The sequence below is a fragment of the Chenopodium quinoa genome, unplaced genomic scaffold, assembly GCF_001683475.1.
Source record: "Chenopodium quinoa cultivar QQ74 unplaced genomic scaffold, ASM168347v1, whole genome shotgun sequence".
Classification (NCBI taxonomy): domain Eukaryota; kingdom Viridiplantae; phylum Streptophyta; class Magnoliopsida; order Caryophyllales; family Amaranthaceae; genus Chenopodium; species Chenopodium quinoa.
In genome coordinates, this window is record NW_018744501.1 from 1,650,497 (window position 1) to 1,670,147 (window position 19,651).

Consider the following 19,651-nt stretch of genomic DNA (forward strand, 5'->3'; position numbering starts at 1 on the left):
GTGGAATATGGGCAAGTGGTGTGGGAGAAGGTTGTGGAACGGGTGGGGTTCTAAGGCCTTTGGAAGAGGTGTTCCTAGGCCTATTTCTTCTTTGGTGAGATTAGGATGCCATGAGTTCAATTAACAACCAATGTATAACAATTCAAGCACACAAACAAGCAATCAATCAACCACAAATTCACAAAGGTCCACAATAATTCAACAATACTCCAACAATGCTTCAAGATTAATAGTGGTTTTTCAATCACACTACACCAAAATATAATCACAAATATCCAAACAAATTGAACAAACCAAACACGATTAACAATCTCCAACAATTTTTTTGAACAATTTATAGCAAATTATTCATGAAAACCTAGAGAGAGAAAGTGAGAGAAGAGGTTACCCAAGGTATGGTGGATTTTAAATACCACAAATGATCCACAATTGACGTATATAGCACCCTTGAATCCCTTCCTTTCCTTCCAATTTCTCCAAAGAACTTTAAATCAAAAGGCCCCAAATTGATTTTTGAATCTAGGGTTCTTGAAAAATTGGGTAAAATTGTGTTTGGGATGATTTTTGTTGATAATGGAGTGTGAGAATTAAGTAGAAGGATGAGAATGTTGAAGATTATGTAAAGAATTGTGAGTTTGGGTGATAGATTGAAGAGGGGAAGGCCGAAAATCTTGAGTGGAAGGAGAGGAGAGAGAAACTCTTGAGTTTGAAAGTGGGGGGATTGTGAATGAAAGAGTAGGGAGCCCGTGACTCTATTTCGGGGGGGGGGGGCACGGACGTGCCTTCTGGGAGGCACCGACGTACCTCTTCAGAAATCGAGTTTCAAAAACAATCTGCCTCAGGGGCACGGACGTGCCTCTGAGCAGGCACGGACGTGTCTCTTATACAGTTTTTTTTTTTTTTTTGAAAATAAATAAAGTAAAAAAAAAAATTAAATACGGAAAACCGAGGCACGGACGTGCCTAGTGTTGAGGCACGTACGTGCCTCTCTAAACTTTCATCCCTCCAAACTTTCTGCCTCAGAGGCACGGACGTGCCTCTGCAGAAATTGGTTTTTCTCCTTTTTCCTTCCTTTTGGCGCTTTTCCTCCTTGTTTCTTCTTCTTTTTGCTCACTTTTCACCTAAATAAAAATCACAAACAACTCAAAAACCAAAGCACAAGGGCCAAACCAAAGAAATCAAAACAAAGAAAAAGAAAATAATAAAGAAAAGTAACAAACTAAGAGTAAAAACTAGAGAATGGGTTGCCTCCCATTTAGCGCTTGTTTATGAGGTCTTTAGCTCGACCGTATGGCTTCTCATCGGCTTGGTGATGGGGACGAGAGTGTGATATCCACCCCCTCACCGATGGGATCACCGACTCGGTAGTGCTTCACTCGTTGTCCATTGACTTTGAAGGGTTCCCCTCTTGTGTTTTCTAACTCAATCGTGCCATAGGGGAAGACTTTTCTAATCCTGAATGGTCCCGACCATCTAGACCGAATCTTTCCAGGGAATAATTTCAACCTAGAGTTGAAAAGAAGGACTTGATCCCCTTCTTTGAACTCCCTTCTCACAAGATTCTTGTCATGCCACCTTTTTGTCTTCTCTTTGTACAGCTTCAAACTCTCATAAGCATCAAGGCGAAGCTCATCCAATTCGTTGAGTTGCAACAACCTATTCTCTCCCGCTGCTTTGGCATCAAAGTTCAAGCTTTTTATGGCCCAGAATGCCATGTGTTCTAGCTCAACGGGGAGATGACAAGCTTTACCATACACAAGCCTGTATGGGGTCGTACCAATTGGTGTTTTGAAGGCCGTTCGGTACGCCCATAGTGCATCATCTAGCTTCACAGACCAGTCCTTTCTTGTTCGCGCAACAGTTTTCTCTATGATGGACTTGATCTCTCGGTTGGACACTTCTACCTGGCCACTTGTCTGTGGGTGATAGCCAATTCCAAGCTTGTGGTGCACTCCATATTTTTTCAACATCGCCTCAAATCGATGCTCCAGAAAGTGTGTTCCCCTGTCACTGATCAAAACACGTGGTAAACCAAAACGAGGGAAAATAACTTTCTTGAAAAACTTGCTTACCACACGAGCATCATTGGTTGGAGTAGCTATTGCTTCCACCCACTTTGAAACATAATCAACAGCTAGCAATATGTAACGGTTTCCATGAGAGGAGGGAAACGGACCCATGAAATATATCCCCCACACATCAAACAACTCGACCTCGAGTATGTTATTAAGTGGCATCTCGTTCTTGGAAATCGTGCCTATCCGTTGACATCTATCACATGCCTTGACATAAGCATAGGTATCTTTGAACATCGTAGGCCAGTAAAATCCACATTGCAAAACCTTTGCAACTGTTTTCGAAGGGCCTACATGTCCACCACAAGGTAGGTCATGGCAATGTGAAATAATATTACTTATCTCGGTTTCTGGAACGCATCTACGGATCATGGTGTCTGCGCATTCCTTGTAGAGGAAGGGATCGTCCCAGTGGTATCTCCTTGCTTCAGAAAAGAATTTCTTCTTTTGTTGAGAAGAATAGCCATGAGGCATTGTACCTGTGGAGAGAAAATTAGCTAAGTCAGCAAACCAAGGGGATTCAGTCTGTAATAAAGCTAATAAATGTTCAGCAGGAAAAGAATCATCAAAAGGGATATCATCTCCATCTTCAGGGTCAAGGAGAAGACGGGAAAGATGGTCTGCAACGACATTCTCTGTTCCTTTGGTATCCCTGATTTCGATGTCGTAATTCTGTAGCTGGAGAATCCATCGAATCAACCTTGGTTTGGCATGTGTCTTGGTCATCAAGTACCTCAATGCTGCATGATCTGTATGAATGATGACCTTGGAACCTACCAAATAAGAATGAAACTTGTCAATAGCATATATAACTGCTAACATCTCTTTTTCAGTTGTGGCATAATTCATTTGAGCAGAGCTTAAAGTCTTCCTAGCATAGTATATGGCATAAAGCTTCTTCTCCTTCCTTTGCCCCAATACGGCTCCCACCGCTTAATCACTAGCATCGCACATGATCTCAAACGGCAGACTCCAATCTGGGGGTTGCATGACTGGAGCAGTGATTAAAGCTTCCTTCAACATGTTAAAAGCTTCAAGACAAGCATCAGAAAAGACAAAAGGGACATCCTTGGCCAATAGCTCAGTTAAAGGTCTAGCAATTTTCGAAAAATCCTTAATGAAACGCCGATAAAAACCTGCGTGACCAAGGAAGCTTCGAACTCCTTTTATAGAGTTAGGGGGTGGTAAGCGCTCTATAACCTCTATTTTGGCCTTATCAACCTCAATAACTTTATTAGACACAACATGACCTAAAACAACTCCCTGTTGAACCATAAAATGGCATTTCTCCCAGTTTAAGATTAGATTAACTTCTTTACATCTTTGGAGCACCTTTTTCAGATTTTCAAGACATACATCAAAGGTTGTTCCATAGACAGAGAAATCATTCATAAATACTTCCATAGAGTTTTCTATGAGTCCTGAGAAAATTGCCATCGTACATCGCTGAAAAGTGGCAGGAGCATTACATAATCCAAACGGCATCCTGCGATATGCAAAGGTGCCATATGGACATGTGAAAGTAGTCTTTTCCTGGTCACAAGGACGGATGGAAATTTGAAAGAAACCTGAATATCCATCCAAGTAATAGAAAAAGGAATGCTTTGCCAACCTTTCAAGCATCTGGTCGATAAAGGGTAAGGGGAAGTGATCCTTCAAGGTGGCCTTATTCAACTTCCTATAATCTATACACAGTCGCCATCCTGTGACAGTTCTAGTGGCGACTGGCTCACCCTTGTCATTCTTAACAACGGTCATACCTCCCTTCTTTGGTACTACTTGTACAGGGCTAACCCACTTACTATCAGAGATAGGGTTGATTATACCTGCAACAAGCAATTTCAGAACCTCTTTTTTAACTACCTCCATCATATTAGGATTAAGTCTTCGTTGAGGTTCTACAGAAGAGGCATGATCGTTTTCAAGAATGATCTTATGCATACAAAAAGAAGGATTAATGCCCTTGATATCATCAATGGTGTACCCAATGACACTTTTATATGTTTTCAAAACGTTGAGCAATTGCTCCAATTCTGTGTCCTTGAGTTCAGCATTGACAATAACGGGATAAGAATTATTTGGACTAAGATATGCATATTTTAAGTTAGAGGGGAAGGGTTTCAACTCTACCTAGGGAGGCTTAGAACTCTCCCCAATACTCATTGCTTCCAATGTCTCTCTAATCGGGTTCTGATTTGGATTGGCCTTTGCTTCATTAAGTAACCTGGTATACTCCTTAGACTGCCAATCTCCATTATCATCTTCCTTCCCTAATAGCACTTGTTCAAGAGCATCATCATTCTGATTCAAGGGAAGTTTCTCGTTCTGCAGCTCATCGAGCACATCAACCTGAAAAACAGTGTCTCCCATAGAAGGGGCACCCATAACATTCAAAAGTGAGTATTCCAATTTCTCATCACCTACTTCAAAAGTAATCTTACCTTTCTTCATATCAATAATTGCACCTGCAGTAGCTAAGAAAGGTCTACCAAGTATAATTGGAACATTCACATCTTCATCCATCTCCATCACAACAAAATCACAGGGAATGAAAAACTTACCTACTCGGAGGGGTACATCCTCAAGTACACCCAAAGGAAACCTCACTGACCTGTCTGCAAGTTGCAGGGATATGCGTGTGGGTTTGAGTTCACCCATTTGCAGCTTCTTGCATATGGATAGTGGCATGAGGCTCACACTTGCACCAAGATCGCACAATGCTCTGTTGATTTCGATATCCCCAAGCTTCACTGGAATCGAATAGCTACCTGGATCTCCTAATTTCTTAGGGAGAGTGTTCTGCAAGATAGCACTGCACTCTGCATTCAAAGCAACTGTAGTATTCTCTTCTAACTTTTTCTTGTTAGATAGAATATCTTTTAAGAATTTTACATAAGAAGGCATCTCAAATATGGCATCTAAAAATGGAATATTAATATGAAGCTTTTTAAGAATATCAAGAAACTTACTGAACTTTTTCTCAAGTTTAGCTTGGGCTAACCTTTGAGGAAAAGGAACCTTAGGCACATACGGAGCAAGTGGCTTTGGTGGTGCTCCCTTTGATTCATCCTGGACCCTAGAGTTGTCAACTTCCTTCTCACTTGCACCTACTTCTTCAATGACCTCCCTTGATGGCTCCTTGGTAAGAGGATCTTCCAACTGCTTTCCACTCCTCAGGGTGACGACATTCATTTAGCCTTTTTGAGATTGTTCAGTCTGGCCTGGGAAGGTTCCTGGAGTCTTTAGGGCTTGGCTAAATTGGTTGGCCAATTGGCTTATCTGATTCTCCATAAGTTTACCCTGAGCCTGCAACTGTTGGATAGAGCTATTTTGATGTTGGATGGCACTGTTTGTTGCGGTTATAAAGCTCTCTAATGTCACCTCTAGGCTTGATTTCCGAGGTTTTTGTTGCATTGGTTGGTGGGCATTGGTTGTTTTCTATTGGAAACCAGGTGGTGGTTGGTTGTAGGTGTTGGATGGAGGTGGTGGTGGAGGGTTTTGTTGTGCTTGGGAATTTTTGTATGAGAAGTTAGGATGGTGTTTCCATCCTTCATTATAGGTGTTGGAATAAGGGTCATCAGGTCTCTTTGGGTTAGAGGAGTAGAAAGCATTGGCTTGCTCGATTGACATCTCTTCTGTATTCTGCGAAATCTGTGGGCAATCTGGAGCAACATGACCCTGCACATGACATAACTGACACAACTCCTGTGGGGTGTTAGAAGTTCCTGCTTGGAACTTATAAAACCTGCTTGTTAGTGCTTGAACAGAACTAGTTAGCATAGTTAAAGCATCAACATCAAGTTTACCTCCCTTTTTCACAGTGTTTCGGCCTCCAAGATGATAGTTATCATTAGCCGCCATCTTCTCTATGAGCTCCCTAGCTTCGGTGGGGTTCTTTGTCAAGAGAGAACCTCCTGACGCAGCATCTATGTAAATACGGAACTCATGAGTCATGCCATTGTAAAAGGTTTGCATCAAAATCCAATCTGGAATGCCATGGTGAGGGCATTGTCTCTGCAATCTTTTAAATATCCTCCAAGCCTCATAGAGAGACTCATCATCTGACTGCTTAAAAGTTTGTAGCTCATTCCACAATCTTGCAGTCTTCTCATTCCCTAAAAACTTCACTAGGAAGGCTTTCACTAACTTGTCCCATGTATCGAACGAGCCAGTACCTTCATCTCTTAACCACTCCTTTGCCCTGTCTCGAAGTGAGAAGGGGAAAAGGCGTAGTCTGATTGCATCATCTGTAACACCATTCAACTTCATAGTGTCACATTTCTCCAAAAAACTATCTATATGGCTTACGGGGAAATCGTGTGGTAGCCCTGCAAATGAATCATTGGAGATGAACTGTATGAATTGTGGCTTGAGCTCGAAATGCTGAGCCGTGACTGGTGGTCTTATGATGCTTGAAAGGACTCTGGTAGTCGTATCAGGAATACCGTACTCCAAAAGGGATTTCGTTGGTTGGTTTACCATGTTTCTATTGGTTTGATTTCTCCTTCTTCTTCTACCTGCTCGTCTTCTTGCGGTGGCTACGATTTCAGAATCAAAAGGTGCTAGATCTTTTGAACCTAAGCTTCGTGTGGGCATGCAACAAGAAAACTAGAGAAAGATTATCAAAAACACAAGAGAAAATAGCCGAAGCAACGAAATAAGCCTAGCAAAAATGAATCACAATTAATCTAATGAAACCGTTAGTCCCCGGCAACGGCGCCAAAATTTGGTAGGCGTGTCGCGTACATATCAAAAATAACCTAACAGACCAATACTAATGTAGACTGGCAAGTAAGGGTCGGATCCCAAGAGACTAAGGTTCAAAAATAATTAAATAGACTCGAATTTCTACTAAGCAAGAATCAATTATAATCGATAACTAAGGGTCTAAAATATAGGAAAAATTCGAAAATAAACTAATTAAGATGATTAAATCGAGCAATTAAAAACATCCAAGATCTAGTTTCACCACAACTATTATTAATGCAATTGTAATTCTACCCTTAACATACGAATTCAATTGAACGGGGAAAAGTAAACCCTAATAATTACCAAGGATCTCTCTCGAGTATCAATGGCTTCCCTAACATACAATCAATCCTATTCTCATGGTATCATGCATATTAAAGACATTAAACACATTGCTCTCACTTCCCAATTATCAAACCCAACTACTCTCGTGTTATGAATCAAACTCTAAATTGATTTACTCAAATCCGTTTATACCCAACTCTCGCTGTGATAAAAACAATGGAATAATCGCAATACTATAGTTACGTCTAACCTAGCATTGGCATAATCACAATCAATTTAGCAATTCAATTGTTAAAGTTATTAAAGAATTTAAAGATTTAAATCATGCATCAATAATAATGGGGCTACACTAGATCTTGAATTAAGGAATCTACTCACACATGATTAAAGAAACAAAAACAATAATAAATAATGAAAACATAATTAAATGACAAAGGATGAAAAATAAATACCAAATCTTGAATAAAATTGAAGGTAGAAACCTTGAATCTTGAATCTTGAATTACAAAACTTAGAAAAAAATAGATGGAGAACTAGTTCTTAATGAGAGAATAAAAATAATATAAGGCTTAATGAATAATCCAGAAAAACAAGGCTAAAAAGTATTTATATGAGCCTAAAAAGATAAGAAAAACGGCTAAGCCTTGGCGCACAAGAATCCCAAGAGGCACGGACGTGCCTCTCCATAGGCACGGACGTGCCTCTATACGTAGCAAAATTGCTGCAGTTTCTGTCTTCCAGGCACGGACGTGCGTGATGCTGGGCACGAACGTGCCTGCTTCTTTACCTAGGCACGGACGTGCCTCTTCTGCTAGGCACAGACGTGCCTAGGGTCTTCCTTTGGCGCAGCTTCTGGCACAGAGGCACGGCCGTGCCTACCTCTAAAATGCCATTTTCTTGACTTTTCTTCAATCTCCAAACTCCATGGGCTTTGACTTACTTCGTGGATCTATAATTCATCCAAATTAGCTCCATTATTCCTGAAAATCATCAAAAACAACAAAACTACCCATAAAAGCATCGGATTATCCAAACTAGAGCAAAATACGCCAAAACAGACTCAAATACTCAACTAAACTAACAAAACTAACTAAAAACCAACCAAATAATATACACAAAACACGAATTATCAGAACTTTAGCATGGACCTAGCCATCTGAACCAGATTCGGCTTTTGAAGGACATCTGCACAATCAATACCCTGTAAGTACTTAGTGTAAATTTGGCCAATAGATCGACTGCTCTCAAAGGTTCTAGACTACTGCTGATTGAATTTGATCCTCAAAGGGTAAGGGAAAGGACAAAAGTCTTTGATACCTTCAACAACCGCATCCTTCTCCTTCTCCTTCCCATGCTGACTGCCAGCAGAGATGGTTGGAGATTTTGGAGGTGGGATGCTTCCTGGCCTAGAGGCCACATGTTTCCTGGCTCTCCTAGGGGTCGTTATGTCACCAGCCGTCTGTTTCCTAACTTTAGGATCCGTCTGGGAGGAGGAGGAAGGCTTTGCTAAGTTGCCCTGCAAAATAACTACAATAAGTAAGAAGCAGGCGGCATAATTCTAAATGAAATCTATTCAATTGAAAGTTCACCTTTGACGCCTGCACAACAGGTGATTCTTCAATTGGCCGCTTGCCAAGGATGGCTGAGCGGTACTAAGTAACAGCTTTCTTTGAGGCCGAGAGCTTTTCCATGGCTTTGTCTACAAAAGATGAATCAAGGAGTTAGTTTGACACAAAATAAATCAATTTCCACAAGACACTTGAACAGGCGGCCAGCTACCTCTCGACATCTCTTCACTAAGGCCACAGGCGGCCAAATATGTCCCATCGTATAACCAGTTATACTTGGGAATATAGTTTTGAGGAATGAATTCCCTTGCCCCTGTCTCGGGGCTTGCCTGGATGTCCACTTTGAAGAGCCCTCTGTCAAGGATCTCCTCTTTGGCTTTATGGGGAATTGGCGGCAGCTCAAAGCCGTCTGTTAGGAAAGGTGGGTTCCTGTTCCACATGTTAAATTTTTTGTTCCTGGTTGTGTCAGGGCTGGAGACGATGTAGAAAGTGTTCCTCCAATCTTTCCACTTGTTCTCCTTCCCCACAGTCATCATATAGCCCTTGTGGCTAGTCAGCTGATACTAGCCGGTCCCACTTGTCTTCGAGGTCCAGCTGAGGTAGTGCATATGAGCGAATGGCTCAAAGTTTGGCTCTACCTCATGCATTTCACAGCCGGCAACATAGCCCAAGATGTTGAACCAAGAGTTTGGGGCTAGTTGCTAGAGACCTAGCTGGTATTCGTCCAAAATATTCTCTACAGCCGGATGTAGAGGAAATCTCAGACCAGCCTTAATTACCGCCTCATAACAGCCAAAACAGGCGTCCCCGTAGCTGGACTACTCGGGCCAGACTACAGTGTCCTCGGCATCCGGCGTGCAAAGGACATACCCATGCTCCATGACATGGTCAGCTCTGAAGCTCCCAATTTTTTCTGCCATCATTTTTCGCCTGCCTACGGGAACATGATGATAGTAGGAGACATATTACTCTCAATTGGTGGCAAACGGTTCCGCCCAATTTTCTCCCAAGTCCACTTAGAGGGACTCTCGCGCAGTCTCTAGCCGAGAGTGCCTCTCTTCAGAATCATCCAAAAAATTGCTTGAAGTGCTTGGCTCAGAATCACTATCTGAGCTCTCGGATGAAGAGTCCGCCTGGCGGGCCAGATCAACAAAGGCTAGCATAACATTTTCAACCTCTTCCCTGATTCGTCTAAAATGGAATCACTAGGGGTGCTAGGGGCACCAGGCGGCACGTCAGACAATTCGCTGACAGGGGCATAAAAGGATGAGCCGTCTGAATTTGTCACCCTTGCTGTTCTCTTAGTTCTGGCCATGGTGTCTTGCACAGACACATAGAAAGTCGGACTTGGGGAAGTTCGCTAAGGGTGATCCAGCAAGGGGCAGTCAGCACTCCTAGTTTTATATTCAGCCGTCTCCGGTGACCGGCTCATCACTAACTTAGGCCGTGTCGTGTGCTTTTCGGAAACCATTTTCAAAAGAAGAACAAAGTACGAAAAAATAAAAAGAAACATGCGGTTACCTTTAGTCGGTGAAGATGAGGGCGCTTGAAAATCTACAGCGGTTGTAAGAGCAGGTGGTCTGGTGCAGTCGGAAGTTCTCTCTCAGAAAAAGACAAAACTGTCTAGAATTTTTGGAAAATGTCCAAACAAATGATTTGGACATCCCCTATTTATAGGGGGGTGAATTCCAAGAGACAGTAAAAAAAATTAAAATAAAATAAAAATAAAAAGGTAAAAAAACTGTTAGACAACCAGAGCGTGACATCTGTCACAAGCGCCACGTGGCAAGCCACGTCACCCCTGTGAGGGGAAAATGATTAGGGGATTTTCCCCTGCCACGTGGACCACTCATGCTCTGCCACGTGTCATCCACGCGGACAAGCCAGAGCCCGCCACGTGTCACCTCGTGAGAGGTCCAAGGTGGACCAATCTGGCTATCTGCCTGCCATGTGTCGTGGCCAGATTCCTAGGCAATCCCAGGCAGTCCTAGGTTTACTGAAACCTATTACTAGGCATGTTTTCCAACACCCTATAAAAGGGAGATGTTTCCCCCTCGGGAACACAAGTAATTCACATACACATTAACTCACAATCAGAGAAAGTCAAACACCTGACACCTCGAACTGAGCAATTACACATTGCAAATACTCTCTTGGAATCTAAGAGAGACCCTTTACTTTTCGCACTTTACTCCTCATACACATTCTAACTTGATCGTCGGAGGCGGAACTCCCACCCATAGGAGTCTCTGTTGTTTTGCAGGTACAGGCGTCTAGAGGTTGGTCTTGGAATTGTAACTCTCCCATAGGTCATCAAAAAACCCTGACACATCACGCATCAAGGGTAAGATCGTCTTTTCTTTTTTCTCTCTCCTTGTTAATTAATTATGTGATTGTTAATTAATATGCATGTTTAGTTACTTTAATTTGTGTGCGGATTTTGGGAGGGTTTCATTCCACGTAGTGTTGGACACTACGAAACCCAACAGTGGTATCAGAGTCAGGTTCATTTAATTATTATAACTAATAATTAATTAAGGTGATTTAAATTTCTGGTTTTGCTTTCTAATTAGATTAGAAGCTCGTTTTAATTAGTCTTAATCTCGTATTTATACTAATTTTGGCTCAAAAACCCAGATTTCGACCCAAAAATAGTGAATTTTGGGTGGAATCGATGTTCTAAATTAGTTTTGACACTTTAAAAGGCTGTGAAGCCAAAATCCACCCAGAAACATGTTTTTCGAGGAGTTTTTCGTTTTTGACGGAAAATTTTAAATCTTTAAACCTTGATTAATTATGGCATGTTAATGTTAGATTATGTGTATGGTTCCATCATTAATCTACTGCAATAATAACCCTTATTAAGCATGTTTATGAAGTCATATTTGGTGCTTAATTTGGTGAGTTCATTTTTCACATAAACTTGCAATTCACATTTTTGCAAATTAATTGCTTCAAGTGTGAATGTTTATAGTGAATTTGTAATTTTGAAGTCCTTAAAATGTTAAAGATCCAATCTTTAATTGTTTATTTGGTTGGAACTTTACTTTCTAGATTCCATGTTGAACTAGTTTTTGGATTTAATCATTTTTGAGTTGGTCAAAGTATTAAAAGTTCAAAACTTGTGATTGAAATTTAATTAATTTTCATATTGGAAGATGTAATTTTTCAAGTTTACACAAGTTAGTGTTGGAAATTTTTTCATTGGATGATTATGGTTATTTTTCCAACTCCTTTTATTTTGTCAAATCTCATTATTAATTTATGTTTGGTTAAGTTAATTGTGAGAATAGCCCTCAATTTTTGTAGCATCAAGTTGAGCCAAAAAATTGATTTAAAGAATGGTCCTTAAATAAATTTTGGTTTGTGCACTAAAAATTGAATTTATTTAAGTTGGACTTATTTTATTTTCATTTTTGCTCAATATTTGTTCTAAAATTAATTTAGAATTAAATGTTTATGTCACACGAAATAAGGGATAAAATCCCGAAGTCTCAAGCGCGTAAATCGAGGCACGAACGCCCCAAGCATTCCCTCAGCTAGCTGTGCTGCTCGCGCAACCCGCATGTGGCTGCCGAGGGATGCGAGCTGCTGGTGCAAAAAAGTGTGCGTGCGAGTGTGTGTGCGAGAGCTGGTGCGTGTGGGCGGCTGGTGCATCGAGGATGCGCGCCTGATGCGGACTTGATGCTGCGGGAAGCTTGCGAGGGCTGCTGCAATGTGCGGCTAAGGCAGCACAAGCCCGCATAGCTTAGGGCCTTTGAGGCCGTGACTTGTGTGTGTGTGCAAGTGCACTTGTGTAGTCGGTGTAACGTGCAAGCGACATCGTAACCCAGTCCCACGTGCTTGGCACAACAAGCGGTTGTGCGGGTGCGGCCACACAAGGCACCCCGAGCCTTGGTGCTACGCACCCGAGCATCGAGGGGCTATACGATTTTGTGATTTTTGTCGTTTTAATTATTTTAACGAGGCTAGGCCTCGGTTTTGCTGGCACTTGCAAAATAATTTGGCAAAATTTGGGTAAACCGGCTTAACTAAATTCATTGGATTAATTTTAATTAAGTTGGATGCGGAATTTAGTGGGAGCTTCGTTAATTACTTGAGCTAATTTTATTGCGTTTTAATCACATAATCGATTAACAACTTTTACTAGTTTTAATTAGGCGCGTTAATTGGATTAACCACCTATGTTAGTTACTAGTTTGAGCGTGTTATGAATTGTTTCACATATAGTGAATGGATGAATAAATGAATATTCTATCACAGGTTTTGTGAAAATGGAAACTAGTAGGGCCCGATTAGGATAGTAAATACGGACTGCGATCCGTTATGTATTTTTGTAAATCTAAATATGGTCTGCGTCCGTTGTGTATTTTTGTACCCAATATTTAGATTAGTCCTAGTCTTACTAGTAGTTGCATAATTAGTGGAGATGAATCGAAGACGACGTTTCTAAGAAGACAAGCCAAGAGGATGCAACGAAGACCCTTGAAGACTTGAAGACTCAAGGGGTTATGCTAGTTGCCAAATGCATCTTTTACTTATGTTTTCTATATATAATTATCTTATATATATGAATGATATGTTAGATGCATGTTTAGGATTTCAAATGTTGCGATGATTAATTAAGTTCACTTAAATCAACCAACAAAGAAACCCTAGGTCCCTATAAAATTGAGCCAAATTTGCCATTCCAAGATAAGACTTACCGAACTAATGTGCATAGTGATGGGCTATGCCAAAGCAAGGCATCACTATCTCCCTAGGAACGTAAGGTATACTAGGTATACAAGTTGATTTTGGTTAAGCTCAACGATATCAGTAACGAGTCCTTAGATGTTGTGGCAATGGAGATAAAACGTCAAGAAAGCATTAGATGCGACGTTTTATCGAACCAAGAGTAGCTTAGAGCTATTAGCAATTGGATTGCTTACCTTAAAATATGAAGTGTTAAGACAAGCCAAAGAATGCTTAATCACTTTTTGATTTTTGGGATCTTGGAACCGTATTATTCTCGCCTAAAAGGGACAAATTTTAATACGTGGATAAAATGCTCAATAAGATTGAAATTTGCATGTATGCTTTAAATTTCAAACTTATTGGATTTATGAATGGTTTTTCATTTGAAATTCTTTCAATTGCAGAAACATGTCTGCAAATAACTCAAACAACCAATTTTTGTTACGCTCAATTCTCGCCAAGTAGAAATTGAGTGGGCTAAATTTTCTTTATTGGCAAAGGAATTTGCGTATAGTTCTCATGCAAGAGCAAAAGGAATATGTCCTTGATGAGGAAATGCCCGACGCTCCCAATGATGAGGTCACTCAGGCAGCCCTAAACCGATGGCAAACTGCCAATCGGGATGTCAAGTGCATCATGTTGGCCACGATGTCTCCGAACCTCCAAAAGACTTTCTTTGAAAAGGAGACGGCTTTTGAGATCATTTCTAAACTTCAGAACATGTTCCAAGAGCAAGCTCGAACTTAGAGGTTCGAAACCCACAGGCAGATCCGTAAGAGCAAGCTCAAGAAAGGAGAGCCAGTTAGCCCACATGTACTTAAAATGATTGGATTATTTGAGAACATGGAAAGGCTTGACGCTGAGTATTCGACCGATATGGAAATTGACATTATTCTCCATTCGCTACACAAAGGCTATGATCAGTTCAAGATGAACTATAATATGCACAGCATGGAGAAAACCCTCACCAAGCTTCATGGGATGTTGAAGCAAGTCGAGCAAACGCTCAAGGATGAGGGGAAGCATGACATGATTATGAAGAAAAAGGGCAAGTCATTCAGGTGCTCGGGCAAGAAGAGAGGCTTTAAGGGGAAGAGTAAGAAGACTTTTTCGCCTAAGTCAAACGCTACCAAGGGCAACAAGGTCAAGAAGGTAGCCTCTTCTAAATCCGATTCCGAATGTTTCTATTGCAAGAATAAAGGACATTGGAAGCGAGATTGCCTTGCATTCAAGGAAGATAAGAAGAACGACACCGTTGCTTCTATATTAGGTATTTTTGTTATAGACTTAAACTTCGCTAGCAAAACATCATGGGTATTAGATACCGGATGTGGCTCACACCTTTGTTCCAATGATCAGGGACTAAGGATAAATAGAAGACTAGAGAAGGGAGAGGTCGAACTCTAGGTAGGCAATGGAGCTAAGATGGCAGCCGTATCCGTTGGAACTCTCAGTTTATCTTTGCCCTCTGGGCTTGTTCTAGAACTTGAAAATTGTTATCATGCTCCAAGAGTTACCAAAAACATTATTTCAATTTCGGCCTTGGATGCCAAGGGATTTGAATTCTGAATAAAAGACAATAGTTGTTCATTTTATTTCGATAATGTTTTATATGGTATAGCACATTCAGAAAATGGTGTTTATGTGCTTTCTCTAGACAAACATGTTTATAATGTTAATGATACCACCAAAAGAGCTAAGACCATTGAGTCAAATCAAACCTACTTGTGGCATTGCCGTCTTGGCCACATTAACATCAAACACATCAAGAAACTTCTTCATGAAGGTATTCTTGACTCATTTGACTTAGAGTCTTTTGAAAATTGCGAAGGATGTTTTATTAGGCAAGATGATAAAGCAACCATTCTCCAAGTTAGGAGAAAGGGCTAGTGACTTATTAGGTCTTATACAAAAGGATGTATGTGGACCAATGAGTACACTCGCAAGGAATGGTCATCGCTATTTTTATCACTTTCACGCATGACAATAGTAGATATGGATATGTCTACCTTATGTCACACAAATCTGAATCTTTTGAGAAATTCAAAGAGTTTCAAAGTGAAGTGGAAAATCAGCTTGGCAAGAAAATCAAGCACTTCGATCGGATCGAGGTGGCGAGTATTTGAGTCATGAATTCGAAGATCATCTGAAAGAACATGGCATTCTCTTAGACTTGACACCTCCCAGAACTCCACAATGGAACGGAGTTTCCGAAAGGAGGGATCGAACCTTGTTAGACATGGTCCGATCGATGATGGGTCTTAGAGATCTTCCTATCTCTTTCTGGGGACAGGCACTTCTAAGCGCGACACTAACTTTGAATCGAGCTCCGTCAAAAGCTGTCGAAAAGACTCCATATGAATTATGGACGAAGAAACCTCCACGGTTGTCTTTTCTTAAGATTTGGAGTTACAAAGCATATGTCAAGAAATTAATTTCTGACAAACTTCACCCAAAATCAGACAAGTGTTTCTTTGTGGGATACCCAAAAGAAACTAAGGGGTATTGCTTCTATAAAAAATCCGAGAACAAAGTGTTTGTTGCTCGTGATGGTGTCTTTTTGGAGAAGGAGCACCTTTTCAAAATGACAAGTGGGAGGAAAATCGAACTCGATGAAGTTCGAGAGGACAAGCAACAAAGTCAACCCGACAAAATTGACAATCAAAGTGCTTTAGAAGCAGCTGTTGACATTAATCAGAGTCAAACCGACAATGTGTAAAGTCAAACCGACAATGAAGATGCTCAACCTATTACCCTGCGTAGGTCACAACGACCAAGATCTCAACCAGACAGATACCTCGGTGTTGTCTTAACTGAAGATCAAGACATCCTAATTATGGATGGAGATGAATCAGCGACATACAAACAAGCTATGATGAGCCCCGACTCTACAAAATGGCAAGAAGTCCATTTATGGATTAAAGCAGGCAAGCAGAAGTTGGAATTTGCGATTCGATGAAGCCATTAGTAAGTTTGGTTTTATCAAGAATCCAGATGAGTCTTGTGTTTACAAGAAGGTCAGTGGGAATGACATCGAATTCCTCGTCTTATATGTCGATGAAATATTGCACATTGGAAACAACATTCCAATGTTAGAGTCCGTAAAGGCTTGTCTTGGAAAGTGCTTTTCAATGAAGGACTTGGGAGAGGCACAGTACATATTAGGCATCAAGATCTATCAGGATAGATCTAAAAGGATAATTGGATTGAGCCAAAGTACTTATATTGATAAGGTACTGGCACAATTCAACATGGAGGAGGCCAAGAGAGGGCACCTACCCATGTCACATGGTATAACTCTCAGCAAGAAGCAGTGTCCACAGACACCTGTTTAGTGAGAGAGGATGAATCAGATTCCATATGCTTCGCTTATTGGATCGATCATGTATGCCATGATATGTACTAATCTGGATGTATCATATGCCTTGAGTGCTATGAGCCGATACCAATCAGACCCAAGAGAGGCGCATTGGACTGCGACCAAGAATATCCTAAAGTACCTGAAAAGGAACAAGGATAAATTTCTAGTCTATGGTGGGAATAATGATTTGGTTGTTAAAGGTTATACCGACGCAAGCTTCCAGACTTACAGAGAAGACTCCAAGGCACAGTTAGGATACATATTATGTCTAAATGGAGGAGCATTTAGTTAGAAGAGTGCTAAGCAAAGCACAACTGCAGATTCTACAACTGAAGTCGAATACTTGGCAGCTTCAGAAGCAGCTAAGGAGGCAGTTTGGATTCGTAAATTCATTGGCGAACTTGATGTTGTACCCTCAATCAAGGGTCCAATAGACCTCTATTTTGATAACAATGGAGCTATTGATCAGGCCAGGGAGCCAAGGGAAAATTAGAAGGTCAAACATGTCAAGAGGCGATTTCACATGATAAGGGAATGGAAGTTCGAGGGTAAAATCAGAATTTGTAAGATTGGAACGGACGACAATGCAGCCAATCCACTCACTAAACCTTTGCCTCAAGTGAAACACAACAAGCACGTTGAGGCAATGGGAATCAGGCACGTTGGAGATTGGCTTTGATTTCCCTATTCATGTGTTTTAATTAAATTTGAGGATTTTAATGTAAAACACTATGTTGAACCATTCATTTTTGGAGTAATTTAATTTTCACCAAAATTATTATCACTCCATTTCTATTTAATTGTGGTTTAGAATTAAATAATGAGTCCATTCGATTTATGAGAATATTCAAAACAGGGTATCAAGACAATGTCTTGGATAAAGAAACACATGTTAAGTGAACATTGAATATTTTAATCGAAAATTATCCCTAATCAAGGTCATTTAAATGATGGACGATTAATGACCACTTGAGATTAGTGTGTAGTATGATTTATAGCACCGTTTCTTGTGCTATAAAGACATGATTGTCATAAATAATTTGCACAGGTATTTGTTTGAAACTATACCGAATCAACCTATGAGAATACTTTAAGAGATTTAAAATCGTCATAAGTATATTTCTCATTATAGCTATCGAAACCTCTTTCCTCAACCATGAGTACTGTAAGTTCTCTTGTTTGAGTATTAGTCCGTTTTAATGTTGTCAAACGTCTGCCGTAAATGGGGATTATAGCAGCAACACTCGGGCGGCTAGGTCCTCTTATTAAGGGAAGCTAACAATACAAGGCTGGGAATGTCCCCCTATTAACAATAGGGAAAATGTCTATGTTGTTTACAAGGCCTCTCGAAGAGCGAGACTATGAAAATGCATGGTTGTGCTCAGATGAATTTTAGAAATCATCTGCTTATTGACAGTCGAACTCGGAAATCGAGAAACACTTCTGGACGTAATAAGGATGACGAAGAATCTTACCTTACAGTTCATGAAGAGATATTAAGTGACATAGGAAATGGGCTATACACTAACAACGCACTTGTCCGAAAGGACAAGTGGGAGATTGAAAGGAATGATGTCCTTCAAACAAGTGTATTATTCCGATAGAGGGTTCGGAATTATTAGAAAGCTAATTATTCAGTGAGGTCAAGTGATCGGAATACCTAGCTGAAGGCCGCTTCCGATAGGTAATATTAATGTATAATTAATATTACAGCTTAATCTTGACTGAACCCTTCGGGTCACACCCAATCGAGTAACCGAACCAAAAGGACGAATTAATCCGAAGGATTAAATGAGTCACTAGAGTATTACGAACATAGACGTCGGATTTCGAGCTTAGGGCGTCGAAAACCGAGCTTCGTAAGTCGAGTCAAATTTAGGAATCGACGAGACGAGAAATCAAGCGAACAACAAGTATACCCCTAGCCTCGGAATGCCACGAGCAATCTGAGGGCCAAGGGCAATATAACTAGCCAAGGCAGCCGCACCATGCCAAGCTAGTTAGCAGCGCTCGCTAGCTGGCTGGTACGACATGTCCAGCATCGCTTGCGCGCTAGGCGTGCTAGCATGCTAGTGCCTCGCGCTCAGCAGCCCGCAAGTAAGCATAGCTTCCTAGGTCGAGCTAGCACATCACAGGCTGGGCGCATATGATAAGCGAGCTAGAAGCACCAGCTGCACCATTGCAAGGCCAACAGCACGCAAGTGCTTGCTGGGCCTCGCACATGGTCGCAGTGAGTGAGCGAGCTCGCTAGCAATAGCAGCGCACAGCCACGCATAGCAGCCCGCATCACTGAGGCTTGCTATTGCCGGCTAGTGCGAAAGCCTAGCGTGCGAGGCAACATCGTGCTGGGCTGCGCCTAGCACAAGCAACGCAGCAGCAGCAGCACGCAATGCGTGAGTGGGCAACGTGCTGTGCATGCTTGCGTGCTTGGTTGTGTGCACGCACAACGCCCAGCTAGCATGCCTAGCCAAGGGGCCAGAGCGAGGCAGCCTTGGTGCCCAAGGCTGGCAGCACCAGCTGGTGCGCGTGCATTGGTTGTGTGTGGGTTGCTTGGGGAGCAAGAGGTGGATGGTCCCCCCCCCCTTGTGGTCATCACCTAACCCCTTGCTCTCCACTTGACACATGTTGTTTGTTGATTCATTTGAATTTCAATTTGATTTTTGAATTATAATAAATTGAATAAAATGCATTTTACCAACTCTCCCACATTGATGGGAGATTGGAATTCAAGAACTCCCTTCCTTATAAATAACAATCGTTTGGCTTTGGGAAGGGACACTTGAGTTGTGAACTTTAAGGGATCTCCAAGAAGAGAATACCTTAGTTCTAATACTCTAAGTTCTTTTGGTCTAGCCCCGACTAAGCTTCGGGGTAGG

The 19,651-nt window shown here is 41.3% G+C and overlaps 2 protein-coding genes across 2 annotated transcripts; both read right to left on the minus strand.

Moving 5' to 3' along the window:
- Positions 1-4,205: 4,205 nt before the first annotated feature.
- On the minus strand, positions 4,206-5,267 carry LOC110697925. Its single transcript, XM_021875329.1, has one exon. The coding sequence runs from the start codon at positions 5,265-5,267 to the stop codon at positions 4,206-4,208; it is 1,062 nt and encodes a 353-aa protein (XP_021731021.1).
- A 246-nt stretch (positions 5,268-5,513) lies between these two features.
- Positions 5,514-6,557, minus strand: LOC110697926. The gene has a single exon (XM_021875330.1). It carries the CDS (start codon positions 6,555-6,557, stop codon positions 5,514-5,516), a length of 1,044 nt encoding a protein of 347 aa, XP_021731022.1.
- Between the last annotated feature and the right edge of the window lie 13,094 nt (positions 6,558-19,651).